General features: G+C 37.0%; 1 protein-coding gene across 3 annotated transcripts in view; it reads right to left on the reverse strand.

Moving 5' to 3' along the window:
- The window catches only part of LOC105995856 (lymphocyte antigen 75), a 114,870-nt gene that overhangs the window by 40,292 nt on the left and 50,963 nt on the right, over positions 1-23,615 (reverse strand). For all 3 annotated transcript variants that reach the window (XM_013029755.1, XM_013029746.1, XM_013029737.1), the window contains exons 18-31: positions 22,913-23,088; positions 21,767-21,834; positions 21,402-21,481; positions 20,521-20,660; positions 17,509-17,614; positions 17,023-17,183; positions 14,943-15,072; positions 12,792-13,018; positions 11,228-11,393; positions 10,003-10,170; positions 8,490-8,606; positions 5,117-5,311; positions 3,247-3,473; positions 634-802 (exon numbers count right to left, since the gene is read on the reverse strand). In XM_013029755.1, the coding sequence (XP_012885209.1) occupies positions 634-802; positions 3,247-3,473; positions 5,117-5,311; positions 8,490-8,606; positions 10,003-10,170; positions 11,228-11,393; positions 12,792-13,018; positions 14,943-15,072; positions 17,023-17,183; positions 17,509-17,614; positions 20,521-20,660; positions 21,402-21,481; positions 21,767-21,834; positions 22,913-23,088 (2,130 nt within the window). The remainder of the gene's footprint in view (positions 1-633; positions 803-3,246; positions 3,474-5,116; positions 5,312-8,489; positions 8,607-10,002; positions 10,171-11,227; positions 11,394-12,791; positions 13,019-14,942; positions 15,073-17,022; positions 17,184-17,508; positions 17,615-20,520; positions 20,661-21,401; positions 21,482-21,766; positions 21,835-22,912; positions 23,089-23,615) is intronic.

Below are 23,615 nucleotides of genomic sequence, written 5' to 3' on the forward strand. Positions count from 1 at the left end.
CTTCCTTCCTTCCTTCCTTCCTTCCTTCCTTCCTTCCTTCCTTCCACAGTTATGTGTCAGGTAAAAAGTATATTTCTTTTTGAACAATGTCATCCCTTCCTTCCCTCCCTTCCTCCCTCCCTTCTTTCTTTCTTTCTTTTTCCGGTCATGAGGCTTGAACTCTGGGCCTGGGCGCTGTCCCTCAGCTCTTCAGCTCAAGGCGAGCACTCTACCACTTGAGCCACAGCGCCACCTGCAGTTTTCTAGTGGGCACCTTTATTTATTTATTTTGGTGCTGGTCCTGGAGCATGAACTCAGGGCCTGGGAACTGTCCCTGAGCTCTTTTCTCAAGGCTAGTGTTCTATTACTTGAACCACAGCTCTACTTCCAGTTTTTTTCCTGGTGGTCAATTGGAGATAAGGGTTTCATGGACTTTCCTGTCTGGGCTGGCTACAAATCATGATCCTCAGATCTCAGCCTCCTGAGTAGCTAGGATTACAAGCATAAGTCACTGGAGTCTGGTAAAGTACTATTTTTATAGAATTTGTAGATAAGCCTTATTTAAAATCTGTAAAAACTTTCATTGAGTATTAGTCATGGACATAAATTAGGTCACCATTTAGTAAATACAAGGTTATCAAAATTAGATCTTACATTTTGTAGGTTTGTAACAAATAGCACCATCCTTATCTGAGTGACATTTTTCATGCTGCCAAAGCCCCTTTGGATCCAAGAATACACAATTTCCAGGAGATGTTTGGTTTTTCCATGGAATATAGTCAAGAGCACTGCCATCAGACCATTCAAAACTTAATTCTCTTCCCTGTTTTGAGTAGAGAGAACTCAGATAATGGGACTTCAAAAAGAGCATAAAGAACAATATAGATACCTTAAAAATATTAAATGGGGTGTTTGTTATTTACTTACAAATATTATATATATGGATTTATCTGGAATATCAGACCTGTATTTTCAAAATACTGATTTAGGCCATTTGCAGAATTTAAGTAGGACTTTAAATTTAGAAATAGTTACTATATTGAGCAGGGGTAAAAAAAAAACAAACAAGAAATAATTACTATATGCTGCTACTGGGTTTGTTTGCTTGTTTGTTTATTTGTGCTTGTACTGGGGATTGAGCTCAAGGCTTGGGCACTATCCCTTAGCTTTTTAAAGGCACTCTATTTCTTGGACCACAGCTCCAAGCTTGAACTCCTAGCTCTGGCATTTTGCTGGTTAATTAGAGGTAAGAGCCTCATGGACTTTTCTGCACAGGCTGGCTTTGAACCATGATCCTCAGATATTAGCCTCCTGAGTAGTTAAGACTTACAGGTTTGAGCCACTGGTGCCCAGCTGCATTTAACTTTTTTTTTTTAAAATACAGAGGGGTTACAATCATATGAACAAGGTAACGAGTACATTTCTTATGAAGCATTGTTGCCTCCTCCTTTGTTTTTCCCCTACCATCCCTGCCTCCCACCTCCACAACTACCCCGCCCCCCGCCCACCTAAATTGTTTTTCAACATAGTGTCTTGTACATCTCATTGTTGCAATGGGTCAACCTTTATCCCTATTTAAACAATTTGTTTTTACCCTTCCGCTCCCCAAATTATACCAACATCAAATACAGTGAAAACAGGGGAGGGACATACAAAGCAACAAAAAAATCACCTGGTACCTTATAAATAGGTTTAACTTTTTAAAGGGTGAGTTTCTACAATTTGAAATTAAATAGAATCAAACGGCTTCTATTTATCGGGACTACAGATTTATAGTCAATCCATCCTACACCTTGTTTCCAATGTTTTGTAGCTTGGTGGAATGTTTGTCTGGATAGTTTCCACATTCAGAGGCCAACAAGAGTAGGGGGCAAGGAAGGAAAATATTTCCCAAGAAACCAGCAATGGTAAAATGACTTTTGTCTTCTTGTGTTTATAATCTAATCTGACACCTTTTCTCTCATTTCTCTAGTTTCTTCTAAAGAGTATTTAAATGAGGTCTATAACTCTAATCCTAATAGAGAGGTAGTTTTGTACACCAAACATTATGATAAGTCTGCACATATACTAATTAAGAGGATTCAAATAATGGCATAGAAAATGCATTAATGAGCAGGAAAAACATATTTTTTGTAGCAGTACTGGTGTTAGAACTCAGGGCCTTGTACAGAGCCTTGTGTTTGCTAGGTAGGTTCCTATACCTCCAGCACTATTTTGTTTTTAGTTATTTTTCAGATAAAGTTTCCCCCTGGGCTGGCCTTGGAGAATGATCTTCCTATTAATACCTCTTGTGGATCTGTGATCACAGTTATGTACCACCATGACTAGCTTATTGGTAAAGATAGGGTCTCACTAGCTTTTTGCCCAGGCTGGTCTCAAACTGTGATCTTTCCAATCTCCATCTCCAAAGTAGCTGAAATTATAGACATGTTTTTACCATATGTGGCCCAGAAGATTAATGTTAAGTAGTGCTACTTTCTAGGGGAGAAGTGGAAAGAAAGTATTTAGAAGTCCTAAAAGTATTAAGAATTTGAGTTGGCTATTTTAAAATTTTGGGTAAAAGTCTCAATGAAAATATTATTACTATGATTACTCTGATTTTATGGATGAAGAAATAGGGTTGTAAAGGTAAGTGATTTGTTATGACCATAACATATGTTATGACCAGCACATAAACAGAAGATGTGTTACTAGTGCTGAGACTCAGGTTTCTCTGGTTCTATGCTAGTACTTTTTTATAAGCGTTCTAATTGGTCAGTGACAAACAAGCTACAGTGATGCTTTTGAATTATGAGTTCACTGAGTCCATGAGTTGTCCTGACCATTTGTCCAAGCGCATTCTACAAAAATATAATTTATTTGTTCCATATATTAAAGATAAAAAAATCACTAGACTAAGCAAACCAAGTCCTAAGAGTTAATCTATTACTGCATTTTGATATTTGTTCAAATTTCTACTCCTTATTTTTATTGTTGTTGTTATTGTCGGTCATGGGGCTTGAACTCAGGGCTAGGAGTTGTCTTTGAGCTTTTGTGTTCAAGGGTAGTGTTGTACTACTTTGAGCCACAGCTCCACTTCTGAACTTTTGCTGGTTGGAGATAAGAGTCTCACAGACCTTCCTGCCTGGGTTGGGTCTCAACCATGATCCTTAGATCTCAGCCTCCTGGGTAGCAAAGATTACAGGAGTGAGCCACCAGCATCTAGCAAGTTTCTAACCCTTAAAAGAACAGACTTGGGAAAATTCTGGAAGAAAAATGAAGACTTACATCATGACTCGAGAGGCCAACCCATAGTGGGAATCCATCACGTTTTACGATATCTTCCAGAAAGAGCTGGTCTTGTAGGTCATGAACACTGGCCAGATGTCCTCCACTTTGAGAACACAGGTTTAATGCTTCATACCATGTAACTTTTTTCTGAATAACATTATAAATGCCATCTTTATATGGAATAAGCTGTGGCAGTGTAGTATTATATTCTTCCTTATAGTCAACTATAATACATACAATATTTAAAATAAAAGTGTTATTTGTCAAAGTTAAATTATTTCAAATATGTATTTTGGATAAAATTAAATGCAACCATTTAAAAAGCTAAATAGAACCGAGTTTGTTGTTCATGAGGAGGTAAAATACACGCTTTACCAACAAATAAAGCAAGGTCTTTAAATTTTATAGACATATACATGATATTTACTTAAGAAATTCCCATAATAGGCAGAGACAGACAACAACAGTGCTGCAGTACTGACCGAACTGTTGGCTCTGAACGTGTGTGAGACCAACTATGGAGGAGAAATTTATCTGCATCAGGAGACAGAAAGCCTGCCTTGAAAACCAGTGTATGAAAACTAAGGCTGAACAGAAATAAGCTACAGTGCACTGAAAATGGGCAAATAAGCAATGTAAGTGTAATGATGAGGGTACTACAAAGAATAAAGGCAAGTGCTCCCAATGGTTAAAGCTATTTGAGCACAACCCTAAATACTGTAATATGCTGGGTAACTATTCAAAGTGTAAAACAAGTAACATGAATCCACACTAGTACTAGAGGGCTAAGTGATATTAAAATATAGTATATATCCTCAATGAATTTTACTCATTCATTAGAAATGATGAAATTGTACCATTTGGAAAAAAAATATGTTAACTGAAGTAAGTCAGGCCCAAAGAGACAAAGGATCTATGTTTTCTCCTATATGTGGAAACTAGATCTAGCTAATAAACTTCATAAGTAAATACATTCGGTGGTATGAAAGTATATACGAATGTATTAACTGAATGAAACACAATAGATATAAAGGAGATCTCAAGTATTGTTTATTAGAAAGCCAAAATCAAGGTTCAGCAAAATAAAACACCAGGAAGCAGGTACTCGAAAGGGGTGAGGTGGATTCAAGAGGGAAGAGGTAGATAAATGGAGAAGGGGGAACGGGGGGGAAATGCAGACAAGAATCCAATGCATAGCCTATAAAATTAAAAAGAGTGAGGGAAGGGGTGGGTAGAGGAGGATGAGTGAGAATGTTGAAAAGGGTGACACTGATCAAGATATACTGTACTCATAATCTGCTTTGTTAAATGGCAACTACTTTGTACAACTACTTTGTGATAACAATTAAAAAAAAAGATGGGCTAGGAATGTGGCTTAGTGGTGGAGTGTTCTCCTAGCATGCATGAAGCTCTGGGTTCTATTCCTTCATACTACATAAACAGAAAAGGCTAGAAGTGGCACTGTGAGTCAAGTGGTAGCGTGCTAGCCTTGAGCAAAAAGCAGCTCAGGAACAAAAACAGCCCAGCCCAGGCCCTGAATTCAAGCCCCAGGACTGGGAAAAAAAAAAAGAAGAAGAAGGTAAATAAACAAAGCTTAGGAACTTTCTATTTTATGTCTCCATCTCTTCCCTTCACTCCTAAATTAAGAGTATTCACATGTTATTGAAGAAAAGATTTGGGTCAGCTATATCCTAAGTTAATAAACTCATTCTCAACTGGATACCCAAGTCTTCTTACTATAGTTCAATCTTCCTTTATTCATCATGAGCAGTAAATGTTTAAGTCAAACTGTGGCATGGGATGAATGCTCAGAAAATGCGCATGGTCTTAACCTCCCCTGCAGTGGAAACACTGTGCACATACTTACCCATTTCGATTTTACAGGAAATAATGCTGTGCTGGTGAAAATAAAGTGTTTCTTCAATAACATTAAAGGGTTGGATATCCCAGAAACCATCGGTACTCAAGCCAGCCAAAAACTTCCCATTTTTTACTGTTGGTCTTCCTGCTCTCCAGTGTGCATAGGACAGTGAAGTCTTATCAAGCCACATCAGAGAGCTATCTAGAGAAGGAATATTTTTTTTCACTAAGCTTAGAGATTAAGTTTTACAGTTACAAGTTAGTATTTCAAATGACTAATTTCTTCCTTCTACCCCACCTTCCAAAAATTGTGTGATTATGTACATCTCTTTAAAATATTTTCTGGTTATAATAGTAAATAGTACATTTTTTAGTATGAAAAATAAAAAGTATAAGCCTGTAAATAAAAATTTACTTATAATTCTATCCTTTAATTGCTTAACATTTGGTCATTTTTTTAAACCAAATGTCATTTTTCTTACATATGTTTAACTTCAGTTGAAATGATCATAACTATTTGATTAAAAATCACTGATGCTTTACATAATAGGTGACAAATCTCTTCTTTGGATATAATTTATGCTGAAGACAGGTGAGCACACCAATGGCTGATTTTTTAAAAAAGATGTGAAGACATTCAATATGGAAGGAGCAATTTTCTCAACATATAGTCCTGAATAGTGTGGGTATCCATGTCCTCAAACATGAAGCTGGGCCTCTGGCTGTCACCACAAAACTCAGTGCAAGCTCAAAAGTATATAAAACCCTTATTTAAAGAACCCAGAAGTAAGGTAGAGTAGACAAAGCCTCCTCACATATGCAAACGTGGTCAAAGAAAAAGTAGGCAACCAGTCACCATGGCTCTTGCCTGTAATCCTAGCTACTCAGGAGGCTGAGATCTGAGGATCATGGTTCAAAGCCAGCCCGGGCAGGAAAGTCTGTGAGACTCTTATCTCCAATAAACTACTCACAAAACCAGAAGTGGTGCTGTAACTCAAGTGGTAGAGCACTAGCCTTGAGCGAAAAACCCAGGGACAGCGCCCAGGCCCAGAGTTCAAGCCCTACAACTGAAAAAAAAAAAAAAAAAAAAAAGAAAAAGAAAAAGTAGGGAAGCCATTCCTCATCAAAATGAAAAACTTGTGCAGCCAGGAAAGTTATACAAACTGCTTGTGCAAATCATTCATCTCAGAAAAACATCCAGAATATTTACAGAATGTTTAAAGCTCAACGTCAAAAGACAAATGACTCAATTAAAAAATGAATAGAGATTTCTCCATAAATAGTATTTGGCAAATAGCCAATAAACGTATGAAAAGATGGTTCATATCATTATCATCAGAAAAACCTAGTGAAAACATCACACCCACCTAAATGGCTCTCATCAAAAAGACAGAAAAAAACATTTTAGCATAGACAGGGAGAAATTGGAACTCTTAACACTGGTGATGGTAATGGAAAATACACAGATAAATTGGGAAACAACCTGCTAGCTGTCCAAAGAAAAAAACAAAAGATAAGGTCATTCCACAGCAAATTGTGTATCTAAGTGAGTATTAGGGGAAATGAAAACATGTCCATACAAACAGTTGTACATGAATGTTCAGAGAAGCATTTCTTATTTATAATAACAAAGTTGCCAGCCCTATTTAGAATGAAGAACGTTGACATCCTTTCCTACATATAGCACCAGAGTCTAGGCTCTACTTTTCACTGATGAGCAGCTCCCTAGCAATCAACATCTGTCTACACCAGGGCCATCCCATAAATACTGTGAACATTTTGATTTTTGTTGGTTACTGTGCCACTTGTATTTCCTCCTTTGTTTTTCCTTCTCCCAATTTAAGTTACCAGTTTTCTGATGGACACAACATGCAGTACTATATTTCTAAAGTTATTTAAGAAAGAGTAACTCTTTCTACTGTTGAGAAATCAGATAGTTTTAAAGATCCCAAAGCCTACATATATGCCATATTTTAAATATTTTGTAAGTATTTTGAAACAACTCAGAGCAGTGACTGACAGATATTCTTAAGAATTATATTTAAATGAATACCAAATTTGCTTTTACCTGAAACATCTTTCTTTTTTATTTTTAATTTTATTGTCAAGGTGACGTACATAGGAGTTACAGTTACGTAAGTAAGGTAGTGAGTACATTTCTTGTTGAACTTGTTACTTCCTCCCTCATTTTTCTCCCACTTTCCCTCCTCGAACCCTCCTAAGTTGTACAAATCACTTCCAACATATTGTCTTGTGAGTAGCGCTGCTGAGTTGGTTCCCCCTTTGTCTTTTGTCTCACTTTTTTTTTTTCTGTAACATCTTTCTATATTACCCTGGTTTTACTTCAGGTCTGAAAATGCCTTTTCAGAATATGGAATACATTTTGTTGTTCCTGGTATTATAACTACATCAGAGGGTACAATTTAAATAAATCTCCGTATCCTGGATTTGGTCTCTAGAGCCTAATAGAAGGCCATTGTTTCTTCAGTCACTTTCAGAGAAAACTTAGGAACTTTCTACTTATTTACCTCTTTGTTTTCCCTCCACCCCTAAATGTTGTTGAAGGTAAGACTTGGCCAACTAAGTCTTAACATGATGAACTCATCCACAACTCTCAAGCTAAGTCTTCTCTTTCTTGTGGTAGTGTAATCTTCATTAATTTATCCATGGCTAATTCACATTTAAGGAAAACGTTGGCAAGCTATAGATGGATTGGATAGCAAAGAAATAGTCACATTCATTGGCCACATCTGAGCAGCCCAGTCTCTTTTCCTGCACTAACTCTGGGTCACTATCCTGTGCTCCCATTGAAACTTCTTTAGGAAACATGTGCACTTTTTATACTTTAGGTCCACAGACAGATTTTCTTTTCCCTAATCTCAAAACACCACTGAGTATGTTTATAAACTGACTTTGTTTCTTTTAGGTTATTTTTGTGTTAAAATATTCTTATTAATCATATTTTGAATTAGTAGTTTTTCACCCAAATTTCAAATACTCTACCCTACTGTCAGACCAGGAACCTTGTTTTTCTGTTGTTTACCGTGTGTGTGTGTGTGTGTGTGTGTGTGTGTGTGTGTGTGTCCCAAGCCAATGCTACAAAAACTCAAGGTGCAACATTTATAGAAGTGGGAATCAGCTCTTATTTATTCCAAATTAAAAACAAGACATTTCTATGGTGTGGCCATTTTCATTTAGTCTTGGCTGCTGGAAGGAAGTATGGAAAGGGAATTATCGTCCACTATTTAACACTAAGCCTGTTGGAAAATGTATAACAAAGGCACATACCCTAGTATTTGTTTGAAGAAGTATATTTTTGTAGCTTGATAAATATATCTTAATGAAATGCTAATAAAGAGAATATTAGATTCATCACTTACTTTCATAAGTTATTCCTAGCATGACCCAAGAAGCCATGTAACTGAAGTATAGAAGCTGCTCAAGAACAAAGTCATTTTCCTTTTCATCTCGAATACTCAGAATATGTGCTTTTGAATCTGTTAATAAGAAATAGTAATTTTAATAACTACTTATCGGGAACATGACTTTGTTTGATAGATTAGTATTCTTTAAAACCCAAATAACACTGGGAAACTAGAAAGAAACATCAAGAAAGCATTTAATATGATTTCATTGTCATTGTATTAAAGTGAACAGTCTAAGAAGTTTTCAAACACTTTGATGCTGAGTTTGATTCTACAGAAGAGTGGAAATCTGGTAGCTGGATAGACAATTTAAGAAATTGTTTCACTTTACTTTCCCCCATTTATAGTTTATCTGTAAGTGTTATATATCCACCTATTATGAATGTACATTGTCAGAGATTACCCTGTAATAAACACAACCTTGGATGAACTATAAAATAGATATTTCTTTTCCTTAAAATTCTCTCTTCCTCTTCTCTCTTTCTCTCTCATTATTTTGGTGGTACAGGGGCTTAAACTCAAAGATCTGTGCTTACTAGGCAGGCACTCTACCAACTGGACCACACTTTCAGCCTTTAGTGCTTAAAATGAGGGCTTAAAATGTTCAATATTTCCAAACTATATTATTTCCCAGGAAATTAACCAGGGGATTTCTCAGAAAAGCTATACATAGATAAAACTGTTTAAAAACATTGGTTTAAACATAGTTAAACAAGATGTCTTATAGCAAAATTTCTTAAGATATATGTTAACAACTTTGATACTGTCTCACAGTAGGTATTCAGTCTAGAGTTCCTTAACCCTGATGTTCATCTTGAGATGAGAGATCTTCATCTCAAGACTACAGCTCTGCAGAGCATACTTTGTGGAATACTGATTTGGGTTTCCACAGGTGTTTCCATAAGGTTCATGGTTCTATCAGTTTCACCATGAAAAAGCTAAGAATCCTCAGTAGATTTCATTGGCAATTTCTCCCAAGTCTTGAGAGCTGAAATTGTGAAATATTTCTTTAAGTATGAGTACTGCTTCTGACCAGTGAAACTAACCTATTTTCAATTTACCCTTAGTCTAGCTGGTTTAGCATTTAGTTCTCTGCTCTCTAGTATCATTTATTCTCTACTGAAGAAGATGCAAAGACAGACTATTCTCTAATGAGTAAAGAGGTTACTTCTATACTTTTTGTTCTTGTTGTTAGTTTTAGGGCTTGAACTCACAGGTGGGTATAGGTTGTCCTTGAGCTTTTTTGCTCAAGGATAGCATTCTACTACTTTGAGCCACAGCTCCACTTCCACTCCTATATTTTTCATTTTAACTTGAATTTCAACATTTAAGTTTAATACTTTGTAATCGACAGTGTGGAAATTAGGAGATAATATATTTTTGAGATTTAATGCTAATGAGAAATATATACAACACCAGTGACAAAAAAGTTAGTGTGGCACAATACATAACAGTACAATATACATACTTAGTTCCTGGCATTTAGAGTGGACTTCATCTTGAGTTGCTACTGTATGTCTATTCTTTGTTATCATGAAAATGTAGCAGGAGTTCTGAAATGCTATCCATGGGGTGTTTAGAACAGGAGATGGACATTTAACACTCTTAACTGGTTTGACCTCTTTTTCAGTCTCATCTAGAAAAAAGAGTTAATGTTAGAATTCTAATTTGAGATGTAAATGTTAAATCCTGTTCTTAGTCATTAGGCTTGATTTGTAGGAAACATCCAAGAAGCCGAGACATAGCAGCTGGTACTGTTTGTGCTCTGCTTCTATTCAAATACAGCACAGAGAAGAGTGGCGTTCTGTAAGGAGGAAATTATTCAACTCAATTTTCTCACCCCTGCTGAGCCTCCTCAGAGAAATGATACAACTATACTAATTAATAATAAGCACCTAAGTATTACTTTGGAATTTCATTGTCTATTTTCTGTTTATGGACATCCTTAAATGTCTCTTAAGAGAACATTTTAATAAAATACTTAATATTTTAAGTAAGTTCTTCCTTTAGCCAAACCAACCACACATTATTTAAAATGTGGGCTCCAGAAAATCTGATTTATATTTTGAAAATAAATTTCTTATGGAAAGAAAATGCCATATAGATATGCTCTGCTGATGTGGTGTTTAGTAGAGATCTTTAGTATCAGTGTTTCCCCCACCTCATAAAAAAGTCTCTCTTTTTTTTTTGTCTCGGAAGTATTGTGTTCTTTCTACCCACAGGTATGGGCCTGATTGGTGAAAACTATTTTCTTACACCTTGGTCAGAGATTGTAGAACCTTAGGAAGTCTGCCATCTGATGAACTCAAGTGAATCTACCATATTTGGTCCCAATCTTAAGTAGTTCATGGAATGTTAATTGATATTAAGAAGTATGAGAGAATTCCCACAAAACTATGTTTTCTAAAATGAGCTAAGTACAAGATATATGAAAATGAGGCTGAGTAACATGGGACTTTAAACATCAATTAATATTGTCAGCAGATGTAAAAGTAAAAGATATTTCTAAAACAAAATGTTAATGTCAAAATGTTGAATAGTAATAAGTGATTCAAATTGCTGTAAGAAATTTTGTTATAAAAGGTATGATTATAATTTCTTCACAACACCAAAATTTTATAAAACTACTCCCCCAATATTCTACTACTCATGAGACTTATATGTAAGAAAGAAAATAACTTAAGTTCACATACTTCCTGGGTAGTAGCAAATAGCCCCTGATTGGTTATCATTGCAATCAGCTGTTTTCCAGAATCCATCCGTGTCTAATATTACACAATCTTCAAGTTGCTGGTTGTTTTCAGCCCAGCGACTAAAATGAAGATGCTTCCCATCTGACCAACTGAAGCTGAGCTCATCCTAGAGGGGGCCAGAAATACATGTTATACTTTCATTATCCCTGAGACTCCTGAAGTCATTCTAATAACTTTCAATTTTGTTTTATATATAACACACATTTTTACAACACTGTGTATTAGGTTCTGTCCCACTGATTTATTTATATCTCATAACAACCATGTAAGAGAGGAACTATTACTATTTCCACATCACAGAGGGTATCTAACCATGTGTGCAAAGTCACATAGACTATGAGCAGTAGCACTGGGCCACCAGTTACTGGAGTCTATGGTCCTAACCAGTTGCTCTATTGCTTGTTGGAAACCAGGAGGCTACAATGGAGTGAGGATTACTGTAGGCACAGATTCAATAGAGACACTATGGCATGATGGAAAGGCAAAAATCATACCTCCAGGGGACCATGTGTGAGGCTACAATGGTTTAGGGGTTCACTGGTCTGAAACCAGTATACGAATTTTTCTACAGTGACAATATTGCTTTTCTTTCAAAAGATTACTCTTTATTCACTCTTGCTAACATTTTAATTTTGTTTAATTTCTGTTGAAGAACATCTACTAATCATCTCATGTAATTATATTTCTTGTCTTTCCATTCCTCTTCCTTGTTGTTTTTCCTTTCCTTCCCCTTACATTAATTATACAGGAGGGATTTCATTATTACATTTCTACACATGTACAGTATGAATTCCAAAATAATCTCATTCTATATCATTCTCCTTTCCACCTTCCTTCAAAACAATCTCTAGCGGTTTCCCTGCTCTATTTTCTTTTTCTTTTTTTTGTTTTTGGTTGGTTGTGGGGCCTGAACTCTGGGCCTGGGCGCTGTCCTCAGTTCTTCAGCTCAAGGCTAGTGCTCTACCATTTGAGCTACAGCACCACTTCCAGCTCTTTCTGCTTATGTGGTGCTGAGGAATTGAACCCAGGTCCTCATGCATGCGAGGCAAGTGCTCTACCACTGAGCTACCTCCCCAACCCCTCCTTGCTTTATTTTCATAGTTGCAAACAACCTATTTCAACCATATTCAGCCTCCTTCATTATCCTTGTGAGCCCAACTCCGTTCTGCCTCATTTGATTTTTTAAAATTCTGCTTAACTTCTGTGGCTGAAGAGATACAGTAGCTCCCAATTCTATCTCGTCTTTGATTCAATAAACAGAAAAAGTACTCAATTATTTATGTCCACTATAGTCTTTTTCCACCTATAATAAAGCATTACAAGTTCCACTTGTGAAAGATAACTGTCATACACACACAAAAACATATAATCCTGAAATGTAATGGAATAAGATTTGAAGATCTCTGGATCTATATTCCTTTTGGTTTACCACAGGAGACTGAAAAAAGACCTGTAAAACTTGCAGGCTATAGACCAGCCCTGACAGTTGGAAGTGAGAACTCACGTCTTGACTGGAGAGGCCGATCCAAACGGAGTAGTTCCGCCGGGCGGCCTGCACGGAGAGGAAGGCCTGTTGGTAAGGGTCTGTGATGCTCACGAGGTGCATGCGCTCTCTCTCACACTCCTGTAGAGCCTCATGCCAACTGAATGTCTTTGGGATTATTTTGTACAGGTTATTTTGATACTTTACAGTTTCTGAAACATTCTGCAAGAGCTGTCTATCTTCAAAATCTGTGTGTGAAAGAAAAGACCGTAATAGCCTCTCACATTCTGCAAGTGCTAGGGCATTTTCAGACTTCCTCACTTACTGATTCACTTTAGATACTACTTGCCTGGATATTAATTTTAGAGTTGAGCTGGGAGAATCAAATATGTCTTGCTGTACGTCTTAGGTGGAACGTACGACCTGTGGCATATGGTTTTAAAAATCAGAAGAAAATTTGGTTTAGCTGCTCTGATTTGGGAAGGAGAAAAGCTATTAAAAAATAGCCCACAGTAAAATTACTCGCTCATTGTGGTGGCAAAGGCCTCCTTTATCTGAAATCTACTGGGAAAGATATTTAGAAGTGTCCCCTTACAAAGTTTTCAACTGGAAGGGAGTGTTGCCACAGAAAAATGTGTGAACATCTCAGCTTGTATTTGAATTTCTGCTTTCCTCACAAGCCTTACCTGAATAAGGCAGGCACTACAGTCTATGGAGTAGATGAATAAAAATTTTAGCAAAAAAGTACAGGAAATATCTACTTAAGATTCTCATTATGTCACAAAAGTTTTTTCTTAAGCATTCATTAAAAACTCACTGTGGTTGATGAAAAACAAGGTAATATTTGTTTCCAAAATATGAATGGATTCCATGTTTGTTTGGTTGTTTGTTTTTTCCTGCAATGCTAAGGTTTGAATTCAGGATTTTATGCTGTTGATAGGCACTCTACCATTTGACCACATGTCTCCATCCTTTTTTTGCTTTAGTTACTTTTCAGATAGGCTCTTGCATTTTGTCTAGGACAGGCTGGACTATAAACCTCCGACTACACCTCCTACATAGCTGGGATGATAAGTGTCCACTACAACCTCCAGCTTGTTTTGATGAGATGTGTTTTTACTGATAATTTCGTGACCAGGATAGCCCTGAACTGCTGTCTTCTTGATCTCTCAAGCAGCTGGGGGATTACAGACATAAGAAACTATAACCAATCTATTTTGTTTGTTTTCTTCCTTCCATTTTCCCTCCCTTCTTTTCTCCCTCCTTCCTTCCTCTCCTCCCCACACCCCTACCTCTCTTTTGCTTTCTTTCTTCCTTTTATTTTTGCTAGTCCTGGGCTTGAGCTCAGCATTTGGATGCTGTTCTTGAGCTTTGTTTCTCTACCACTTTGAGTCACAGCTCTACTTCCAGAATTTTTGGATAGTTAATTGGAGATGAGTTGCTTTGGGACTAGTCTTGAACTGTGATCCTTAGATCTCAGTCTCCTGAGTAGCGAGGATTACAGTTGTTGAGCCACTGGTGTAGTTTCTATTTGTAAGTACACATTTTACTTTTATATGCATTATAGAAATCCAGTGACATTTATTAACAGTGGTATTTATTTATTTATTTTGCTTTGTTTTTTTTTTCTGGTTATTGGGACTGAACTCTGGGCCTGGGCACTGTCCCTCAGCTATTCAGCTCAAGGCTAGCACTCTACCATTTGAGCCACAGTGCCACTTTCGGCTTTTTCTGCTTATGTGGTGCTGAGGAATTGAACCCAGGGCCTCGTGCATGCAAGGCAAGCACTCTACCACTGAGCCAGCTTCCTAGCCCCTAAAAGTGGTATTTATTAGTACTATTGAACTAAAATAAAAATACTGTTGTTTCTTAGTCTTTCTCCCAGAGAAAAAATAAAATCTAAGAAATACTAGAAAGAACAAAATCCAGCCATACCTTAATTTCAGTAAACAACTACTACTAACATATTTTACATTTAATTAAGTACTGTAAGGATACATAAAAATATATTTCATGAGATTATTTGCCTCATTAAGCTAATATAAATTTACTCAGGTTGGAATTTTAAGCCACATAAGTATAAATATACACACATTTATTTATATGATTTTATAAAAAAAACCTGTATCTGACATCATAAAGTAGAGCAGTTATGTACTTAATAGTTGATACCTGAGTATTTCTGACAGAGAGACACAAAGTGGCTTTCAGCGCAGGAAGTGAAATTCCAAGTCCCGGTGAAAGGTGACTTGTGAAGGTTGAGCAGCAGAGCACAGTGGTAGAGGGACTCTTCCTCAAAGAACTAAACAAAAGGACAACATATCACACAATGCAACTAACAGTAAGAAAATCAGCAGGAAAATAGTTATACCCCACCCCTATGACCCAGCAACCCCACTTTTGGGCATTTACCCAAATGTTTACAAACAAGACCACACTAAATCTACCAGCACAACTATGTTTATTGCAGCATTATTTACCATAGCTAAGATATGGAACCAACCCAGATGCTCCTCAGTAGATGAATGGATCAAGAAAATGTGGTATATATACACAATGGAATTCTATGCCTCCATCAGAAAGAAGGACATTGCCCCATTTGTTAGGAAATGGAAAAACTTGGAAAAAGTTATATTAAGTGAAGTAAGCCAGGCCCAAAGAAACATAGGTCCCATGGTTTCCCTTATTTGCAATATCTAGTATATGTATGAGTCAAGCGGAAAAGGTCAGATAATGTGATATCAGGAAATTGAACCCTTAGATATGTATTTTAATGTTTTTTCTTTCATACATGTGTTTCTAACACATTTATAGAGATTATCTCTTTGTTGCTTGGTATGGTCCTCCCCCACAGTATAACCCCTGCTTTTACTATATTTGATGTCAGTATAACTTGAGGAGGAGATGGGGAAAAACCAGTTGTTTAAAGATACAGGTGGACCTGTTGCAACAATGAGAAGTACAAGTTGTCATGTCCAAAACGAGCTTTACAACGTTGGTGCGGGGGGGGGGGGAAGGAGAAAGATTGGGATTGGGGGGGAGGGGGGAGGCTGGGAAGGCATGTAAAGGGTAAACAATGGAGGAGGCTGCAATGCTTGATAAGAAATGTACGCATTATCCTGCCCATGTAATTGTAACCCCTCTGTACAGTATGTTCACAAAAAATTAAATTAAAAAAAGAAAATAGTTAAACCCCAAATTGGTGCTTTCCCCGTATTAAAAAAAAACAATGAAAGAACTAAGAAAATTTGACACACTTTCAAAGCCTAGGGATAGAGCAATTAACTTTAGAAATTAAAGAAAAAGGTGATCATGGAAATACTGGTAAGTTATTTTCAAACATCAATTTGTCAGAAATCAATAATGAAACTAAATATTCTGCTTTCAGTCTTGACAATTCAAGCAAGCAAAAACATGATTGTTTAACTCAACTATCTGTAAACATTTTGTATCATATAACAGAGAATTTACTCTAAAGCTTTGATTCTATATATTCACTCTGAGTGCCCCATTTCCTTTCCTTATTTCTCATGAAAAAAATATTAGCAAGTGGAGGTGTGGCTCAAGTGGTAGAAAGCAACAGTGTCCAGGTCCTGAGTGTGAGCTTTAGTACCAACACACCCACACACCAAAACAACAAAAAAAGAAATGAAAGAAATGAAAGAAAAGAAATTCTCAGCCAGAAATTAAACATATGGCTTCTTTCTATGCATTTCTTAAGGCGAATGATCAGTAATCATTTATTTTGTCTTTTTGATTCAGGAGACTGAGATAGAGGATCTACATTTCTCAAATGTTTACTAGAACTTTTTTTTTTTTTTTTTTTTTTTTTACAAGGTTCTGTCCATAGTACATTTGCAGTAAGTGCTTGGGAACCCCCAGCACTGTGAGGAACCAGATTTTGTACCTGAAGGTGGCGCTGCTGAGTCTGTTGATCCTACAGTAGCTTCACTCTGCTACAGCTCATATAGGACTCAAGTCACTCATCAGAGTGTACAATCAACCTTTTTTAGACACCATTATCCTAATCAATTTTGGAACACTTTCCCTTCTGTAAATACTTTATTCATCCCCACAAGCTTTCCATCCTCCTTTGACCACCATTAATTCACTTTCTGTTTTCACAAGCTTGTCCATTTTGGACATGTCATACAGACAGAATCATACAATAGGTGCTTGTTAATCCAGAAACTGATGAGAAACTCCAATAGTTCATAACACTATTGACATTATCTACTCAAATAAAACTCACATTTGTTGGTATATTTAGCCTCCGACCAACCAGCAGTGGGTGAAAGTTGCTGTATGTTAGTGCTCTGTTATCTGTCCATTTGTTTATTCTTTCATAGGCAGTCCAGCGCAGACCAATCCATAAGTTAGCTTCCATCTCCGGGAGCAAGGATGTAATAAAGTCTGTTAAAATGAGATATTTTTTAAAAAAATTATTTGACTTAGTGAAATTAAAAATATGCCTGAGCTAAAAATGTCAATGAATACCTTCTGCCTATTTCTTAAATTAGCCTCCTCTGTAAAAAGATAGTTAATAAAATTATTTGATACATTAATTTCCCCATAGCCTCCCCAAACTAACTTGACTTCGAGATCAGCATAAAACATGTTTCTAACCTGGAGGTTTAGCTTAGTGGTAGAATGCATGCCTAGCAGGCCTGAAGCCCTGGGTTCAATCCTCAGCACTATAACAGACAAACAAGCCAACAAAATAAGTCAATTATTCTACCTTGTTCACTCTGGCTCAACACTGATGGAAGAGTACCACCATAGGAGTGGCAGAGGGTGCTCGCTTGAGAAAATGTAAGAGACTTGGCGCTGATCTTTAAAAAACACTGCAAATGGAGACACATATGAAAATAAGATTCAGATGCAAGAAAGCCAGGCTGGAAGTAAATATGTCATCATTTAGAGGATTATTCCTGAGCACTGAAACTTTACAAAGTAGTACCACATGAATTCAGGAGAACACTCTCAACATGAACAACTGCATTGTGATCTTCAAGCTATCAGATTAAAATGAATTTTTTATGTGCTACCAATTTTTGTAGTATTGTCTCATATTTTTACAACAAATGGGAAAACTGGGACAAAACAAAGTCAAGTGCCTTATCTACCAGTGAAATGGCTACAATTGGTCCAGTGAGCATTTTTAACTCTGTTCATCTGACATCAATGCCTGGGCTCTCAACTTACCATCTTGATATTAACGAACACAAAAGAAAGCATCTCTCTTTCTCTTGGGAAGAAATTTTTTTTTGTTTTTTTTTAAATTTTATTTGTTAAGATACTGTACAGAGGGGTTACAATTACATGGGCAGGATAATGCGTACATTTCTTACCAAGCATTGCAGCCTCCTCCTTTGTTTACCCTTTACATGCCTTCCCAGCCTCCCCCCTCCCCCCCAATCCCAATCTTTCTCCTTCCCCCCCCCCCCGCACCAACGTTGTAAAGCTCGTTTTGGACATGACAACTTGCACTTCTCATTGTTGCAACAGATCCACCTGTATCCTTAAACAACTGGTTTTTCCCATCTCCTCCTCAAGTTATACTGACATCAAATATAGTAAAAGCAGGGGTTATACTGTGGGGGAGGACCATACCAAGCAACAAAGAGATAATCTCTATAAATGTGTTAGAAACACATGTATGAAAGAAAAAACATTAAAATACATATCTAAGGGTTCAATTTCCTGATATCACATTATCTGACCTTTTCCGCTTGACTCATACATATACTAGATATTGCAAATAAGGGAAACCATGGGACCTATGTTTCTTTGGGCCTGGCTTACTTCACTTAATATAACTTTTTCCAAGTTTTTCCATTTCCTAACAAATGGGGCAATGTCCTTCTTTCTGATGGAGGCATAGAATTCCATTGTGTATATATACCACATTTTCTTGATCCATTCATCTACTGAGGGGCATCTGGGATGGTTCCATATCTTAGCTATGGTAAATAATGCTGCAATAAACATAGTTGTGGTGGTAGCTTTAGTGTGGTCTTGTTTGTAAACATTTGGGTAAATGCCCAAAAGTGGGATTGCTGGGTCATAGGGGAGCTCTATGTGAAGTCTTTTGAGGAACCTCCATACTGCTTTCCAAAGTGGTTGAACAAGTTTACATTCCCACCAACAATGAAGTAAGGTTCCCTTCTGTCCACATCCCCTCCAGCATCTGTTGTTGTTAGAGTTCTTGATTTTTGCCATTCTTTCTGGGGTGAGGTGATATCTCAATGTTGTTTTGATTTGCATTTCTTTTATGGCTAGGGATGTTGAACATTTCTTCATGTGTCTATTGGCCATCCTTCTTTCTTCTTCAGAGAAGTTTCTCTTTAAGTCTTTTGCCCACTTATTTATTGGGCAGTTGTTTCTTTGAGGATTTGTTGTTGGGGGGTTTAATTTTTTGAGTTACTCTTGGGAAGAAATTTTAATTCAAGTTTGTATCAACTGAAAATTATGATCAGTTCCTGTACTTTGGGAAATAAAAAGATTTTTTCCAATTTTTAAAAGTAATGGGGCAAGTGTAGCTCGTATGTGCAAGACTGGTCTCAATCTACAGTAACACACACACACACACACACAAACATACATACACACACACACACACACACACACACACACAAACAAACTGAATATAACAGTAAAAAATATATCCCTAACTCCACCAGAGATGTTTACAGCTGTCAAATACACCTCTTCCTCATTTTTCTTTTGATATTACAATCACTTTGGGTGGGACTATTGTCCCAAATAGTGCTTTTTGAAACATCCTACAATAGGTTGTTTTCAATCTTCTTACAGAAGATACGGGCAAAGTCGTGACTTCTAGAACAGATTCTTGAGAGAACACCCTGAACTTGAACATAGAAATCTTACATTAAGGATGATAGAGCAGAAAAAGAATAAGCCATTTTTGAAGAGTTCATAGAATTTTCCAAGCCAACTGAGTCTTAGTAACCTATATATTTTTTTTAACAGAATAACTGTTTTCATATATTGTGGCAATTTCTCATCAGATATACACAGCTGTATAGCTTATACATGTCAAAGAGACAGCCTCAACCCCAGCATTTCCCCAAACTACTTCACCAGAGAACTGCCATCAGAGGCAGAATCAAGGACTACGATTTTGTGTGTTTGTGCAGTCTCTCAAGAGCAGCTTGGGAAATGCTGATCTAATTTGATTGGCAGATGCTGCTTTGATTTTCTCCTTGAGAAAGGAGTGTCCAGAAATAAAGTCGGTTGCATTCCATGGGGATGGTATTGATTGTTCAATGTGTTATTATTCATTGACAAATCCACTTCAGCGATTTAAATGTTGACAGCAATAGAAGAGAAATACCATACTTTGGAAGACCCACAGCTAACTAACTTCAGAGTTGGCTTCTGATAACACCCATGGTTTCTAGCAAAAAAGTGGGCTTTACAACTTGGGGGGGGGATTGAGTGGGGGAGGAGGGAGGATGCGAAGGGATGGGAAGGGTAAACAAAGGAGGAGGCTACAATGCTTGATAAGAAATGTACTCACTATCTTGCCCATGTAATTGTAACCCCTCTGTACAGTATTTTCACAATAAAAAAATAAAAATTAAAAACAAAAGAAAGTGGGCCAGGTGAATTACTGACATATGTGGAAGCCATTCTTGGTGCCATTGTCTGATGAGTGCCCTTTTCTGTAGGCCACACAATCAGCACAAGGTTAATTACTATTTACACAAGGCAGCAATTCTTTTACCTTATTCTGAAAAGGAATCCAGCTTCCAGAACATTGTACTTTAGCTGCAGAATCTGGACTGTATTTCTCTAATGAAGATACATTGTACTTTTCACACACAAAGGGCAACTTGGTGCTACAGTCTGCTGGTTTATTTAAATCTGAGAAATGAAAAGCAGGATTTCAACGTAAGAATTATTTTAGTCAGCACATTTTAAAAACAACTAAGAAAGATAATGTCTTATTTCCTTGGCTGAGGATTGAACTCCAATACTATGTCCAGTTCCACTATGGAGCTACAACTCTGATTCCAAGAAAAACTATTTAAAATTAGTCTTTCCTAGATGGTTCTATACATTCACATTTATTCGTTAGTCATCTTCTGTCCCTCTTACCTTCTCCTCCATATTTGCAGGACATATAATACCAATACTGTTTATGCAAAAGTAAGATGCTGGTGGTTCATGCCTGTAATCCTAGTGTCTTAGGAGGCTGAGATCTGAAGATCGTGGTTCAAAGCACCTATGTAGTATACCTACCAAATGTCATCCAAACAATGATGGCAAGACATAGCTAAGAGGGCTAAAAGGAAAACCTAGGGAGGAGGACATAAGTTGTGTTGTAGAACCACTGCTTGCTCACCTTTGTAAATCGGTCTTAAGTTGTTTATCAGTTATAAAGTTGGTAAGTTTATTTCTAAGTAATTGCTTCGAGATAAGGGACTTTAAAGCAGTAACTCTGGAGAGTGAGTTTATTTGCATTTGGGGTTTGAGCTTTTGTTCTCAGTAAGTCAGAGTAATAGGACACTACCAAACCTATACTGGAAAGGAAAACAAGATTAAGCAAGTAACTGAGTTCACAGATTACACAACCAACACTGAAGGCTTGGGAGTTAACTTTACCCATGAACCAAGTTTTGGCAGACATGTGCAGGCATTCCTCCCCCAAGGTCACAGGAAAGCGGTGCCATGGATGCTGTGCACTGAAAGGGAACCAGGGGATGTCACAACTTATGACTCAACGGACACTATATTCTCTTTTTTGCTCCAAGTTACGGCCATTTGGAACTTAATGTTACTATTTTGCACCACTTTTTTCTTAACGTTAACATGCAAAGGAACTTGGCTTTTTTAAATCTAGGAAGTTTATGGATCAGTACACAAACGGCTTCTAAATTGCAATCCAGTTATGCAAGGGGAATATGGAGCTGCTTCTTTTGAGTGGCAAGTTCTCAAAGATGGACTCGGTGATGGAAAGTGGTACTTACTACATGAAGTATCGATCTATTGGTTGCTCATTAGTTTTCACCCACCACTTCTGCTCAGCACCAGATATCTGAAAAAACATCACACAGCCAAACTTATATGTGCTGAATTCTCTGAGACAGGTTTGCTTTGGATGTTCTGTCATATTACAATATCATACATCACCAAAATTTCCAGACATTCCATTACTGGGTCTCAAAACTACATATGCCAAAATCTTTTACCAAGTGACATGTCACCCTATTTTGCATAGTCACAGGTCCTATTACAGTTGCTATGATTATTGGCTTGCATTAATTATAGTGTATATGCTAATTGGGCATACATTGTCTTTTTTAGTTTTAGCCAGGTCTGTTTGTTGTTGTTTTTGCTTTTAACTCAGGGTCTTGTGCTTACTGAAAAATGCTCTATCGCTTTAAGTCATGCTCTGATCCCTTCTTTGCTTTAGTTATTTTTCAGGGTCTTGAATTTTTGCCAGCCTCAGATGATGGACCTCCTAATCTATAGTCTCTCATATAGCAGAGATCACAGGTACATGCCACATGCCCTGCTTGATGGCTGAGATAGGAGAATCTTTTTGCTCAGGTTGTCCTTGAACTTTGTCCCTGAACTTCCTCATCTCCATATTCTGAGTAGCTGGAATTACTGGCATGAGCCACCACAAATGGCTTATTGATTGAAACAGGCTATACTAACTTTTTTCTGGTTGCCTTAAACCATGATCCTCCAGATTGTAGCCTCCCAAGCAGCTGAGATTATAGCTGTGACCCACTGTACCCAGTCTAATAAAGTGCATTAATTACAAAATTTAAAATATATTAATTTTCTTCACAAAAGCTATTGTTTAAATTTACTTAGTAGAAACAGAAACTTCACTATATGGTCAACTTTTAGTTAAAAAATAATAAGGAATTAGAATAATTAATATTATATACTAATATATCATAAATTGACATTTATCATTAATCTTTCATATTTTAAAACATTTAAAAGCAATTATATTCAATTTTTCTAACATGAACAACAAATTTAGATATTGTGAGACAAATCTTTAGAACAACATTTAACTTTTAGAGAACTCAGAAATATTTCAATGGAATACATATAAAAATAAAAATATATTTAAAAAGTGCATTCTTTTAAATTACATTAGCTATTTTGTTTTTGATGGCTTTTAGTCCCGTAAACGATGTTATAGTAGCAAGAAAGCTGTAATTGCTAGCACAATATAGGACGGCTTCTTCGTAGTTTAAGTGAGGATCAGCAACAAACCAGTATTCACTTCCTTCAATTATAGTGGGAGGCCCATGAATTCCAGCACGCTCTAAAGAAGAAAGTCAGAGTTATGACTGTGCAGACCAACTGAAACCCTCTCAGCATATGTTAATGCTCAAAATTATTCATAAATAGTAGCTTCTAAGCTGGGATAATATCCCATCCCCAAATCAATTGTGTTAAAAGCTTGGTTCATATCCACAATACTACTGGGAAGTAGGACTTAGCTGGAAGACTTCTTTTAGGGGACCATGGGACCCCATGACCCCTCTTTCTCTTTTGCTTCCTATTTTCCATGACCTGAGGGCTTGTTACACCATGAGCTTTCTGCTATAGGAAGTGCTTCCTCATTATAAGCACCAAAGTGACAGCCCCCCAAAACTGTGAATCTATGTAAGCTTTTCTCTTTTTAAGTTGATCATCTCAGGTAATTCGTTAAGAGTACCAGAAAGTTTGGAACACAGTAACCTTTTGGATTCCTGGCTCTTTCTGGCAGGGGCAGTACTGACTGCAAGGAACTAAGGATTACTGTAGGAAAATCCAGCCTCATTGTTCATCCTATTCCATCTACCCACC

Source organism: Dipodomys ordii, unplaced genomic scaffold, assembly GCF_000151885.1.
Source record: "Dipodomys ordii isolate 6190 unplaced genomic scaffold, Dord_2.0 Scaffold5, whole genome shotgun sequence".
NCBI lineage: Eukaryota > Metazoa > Chordata > Mammalia > Rodentia > Heteromyidae > Dipodomys > Dipodomys ordii.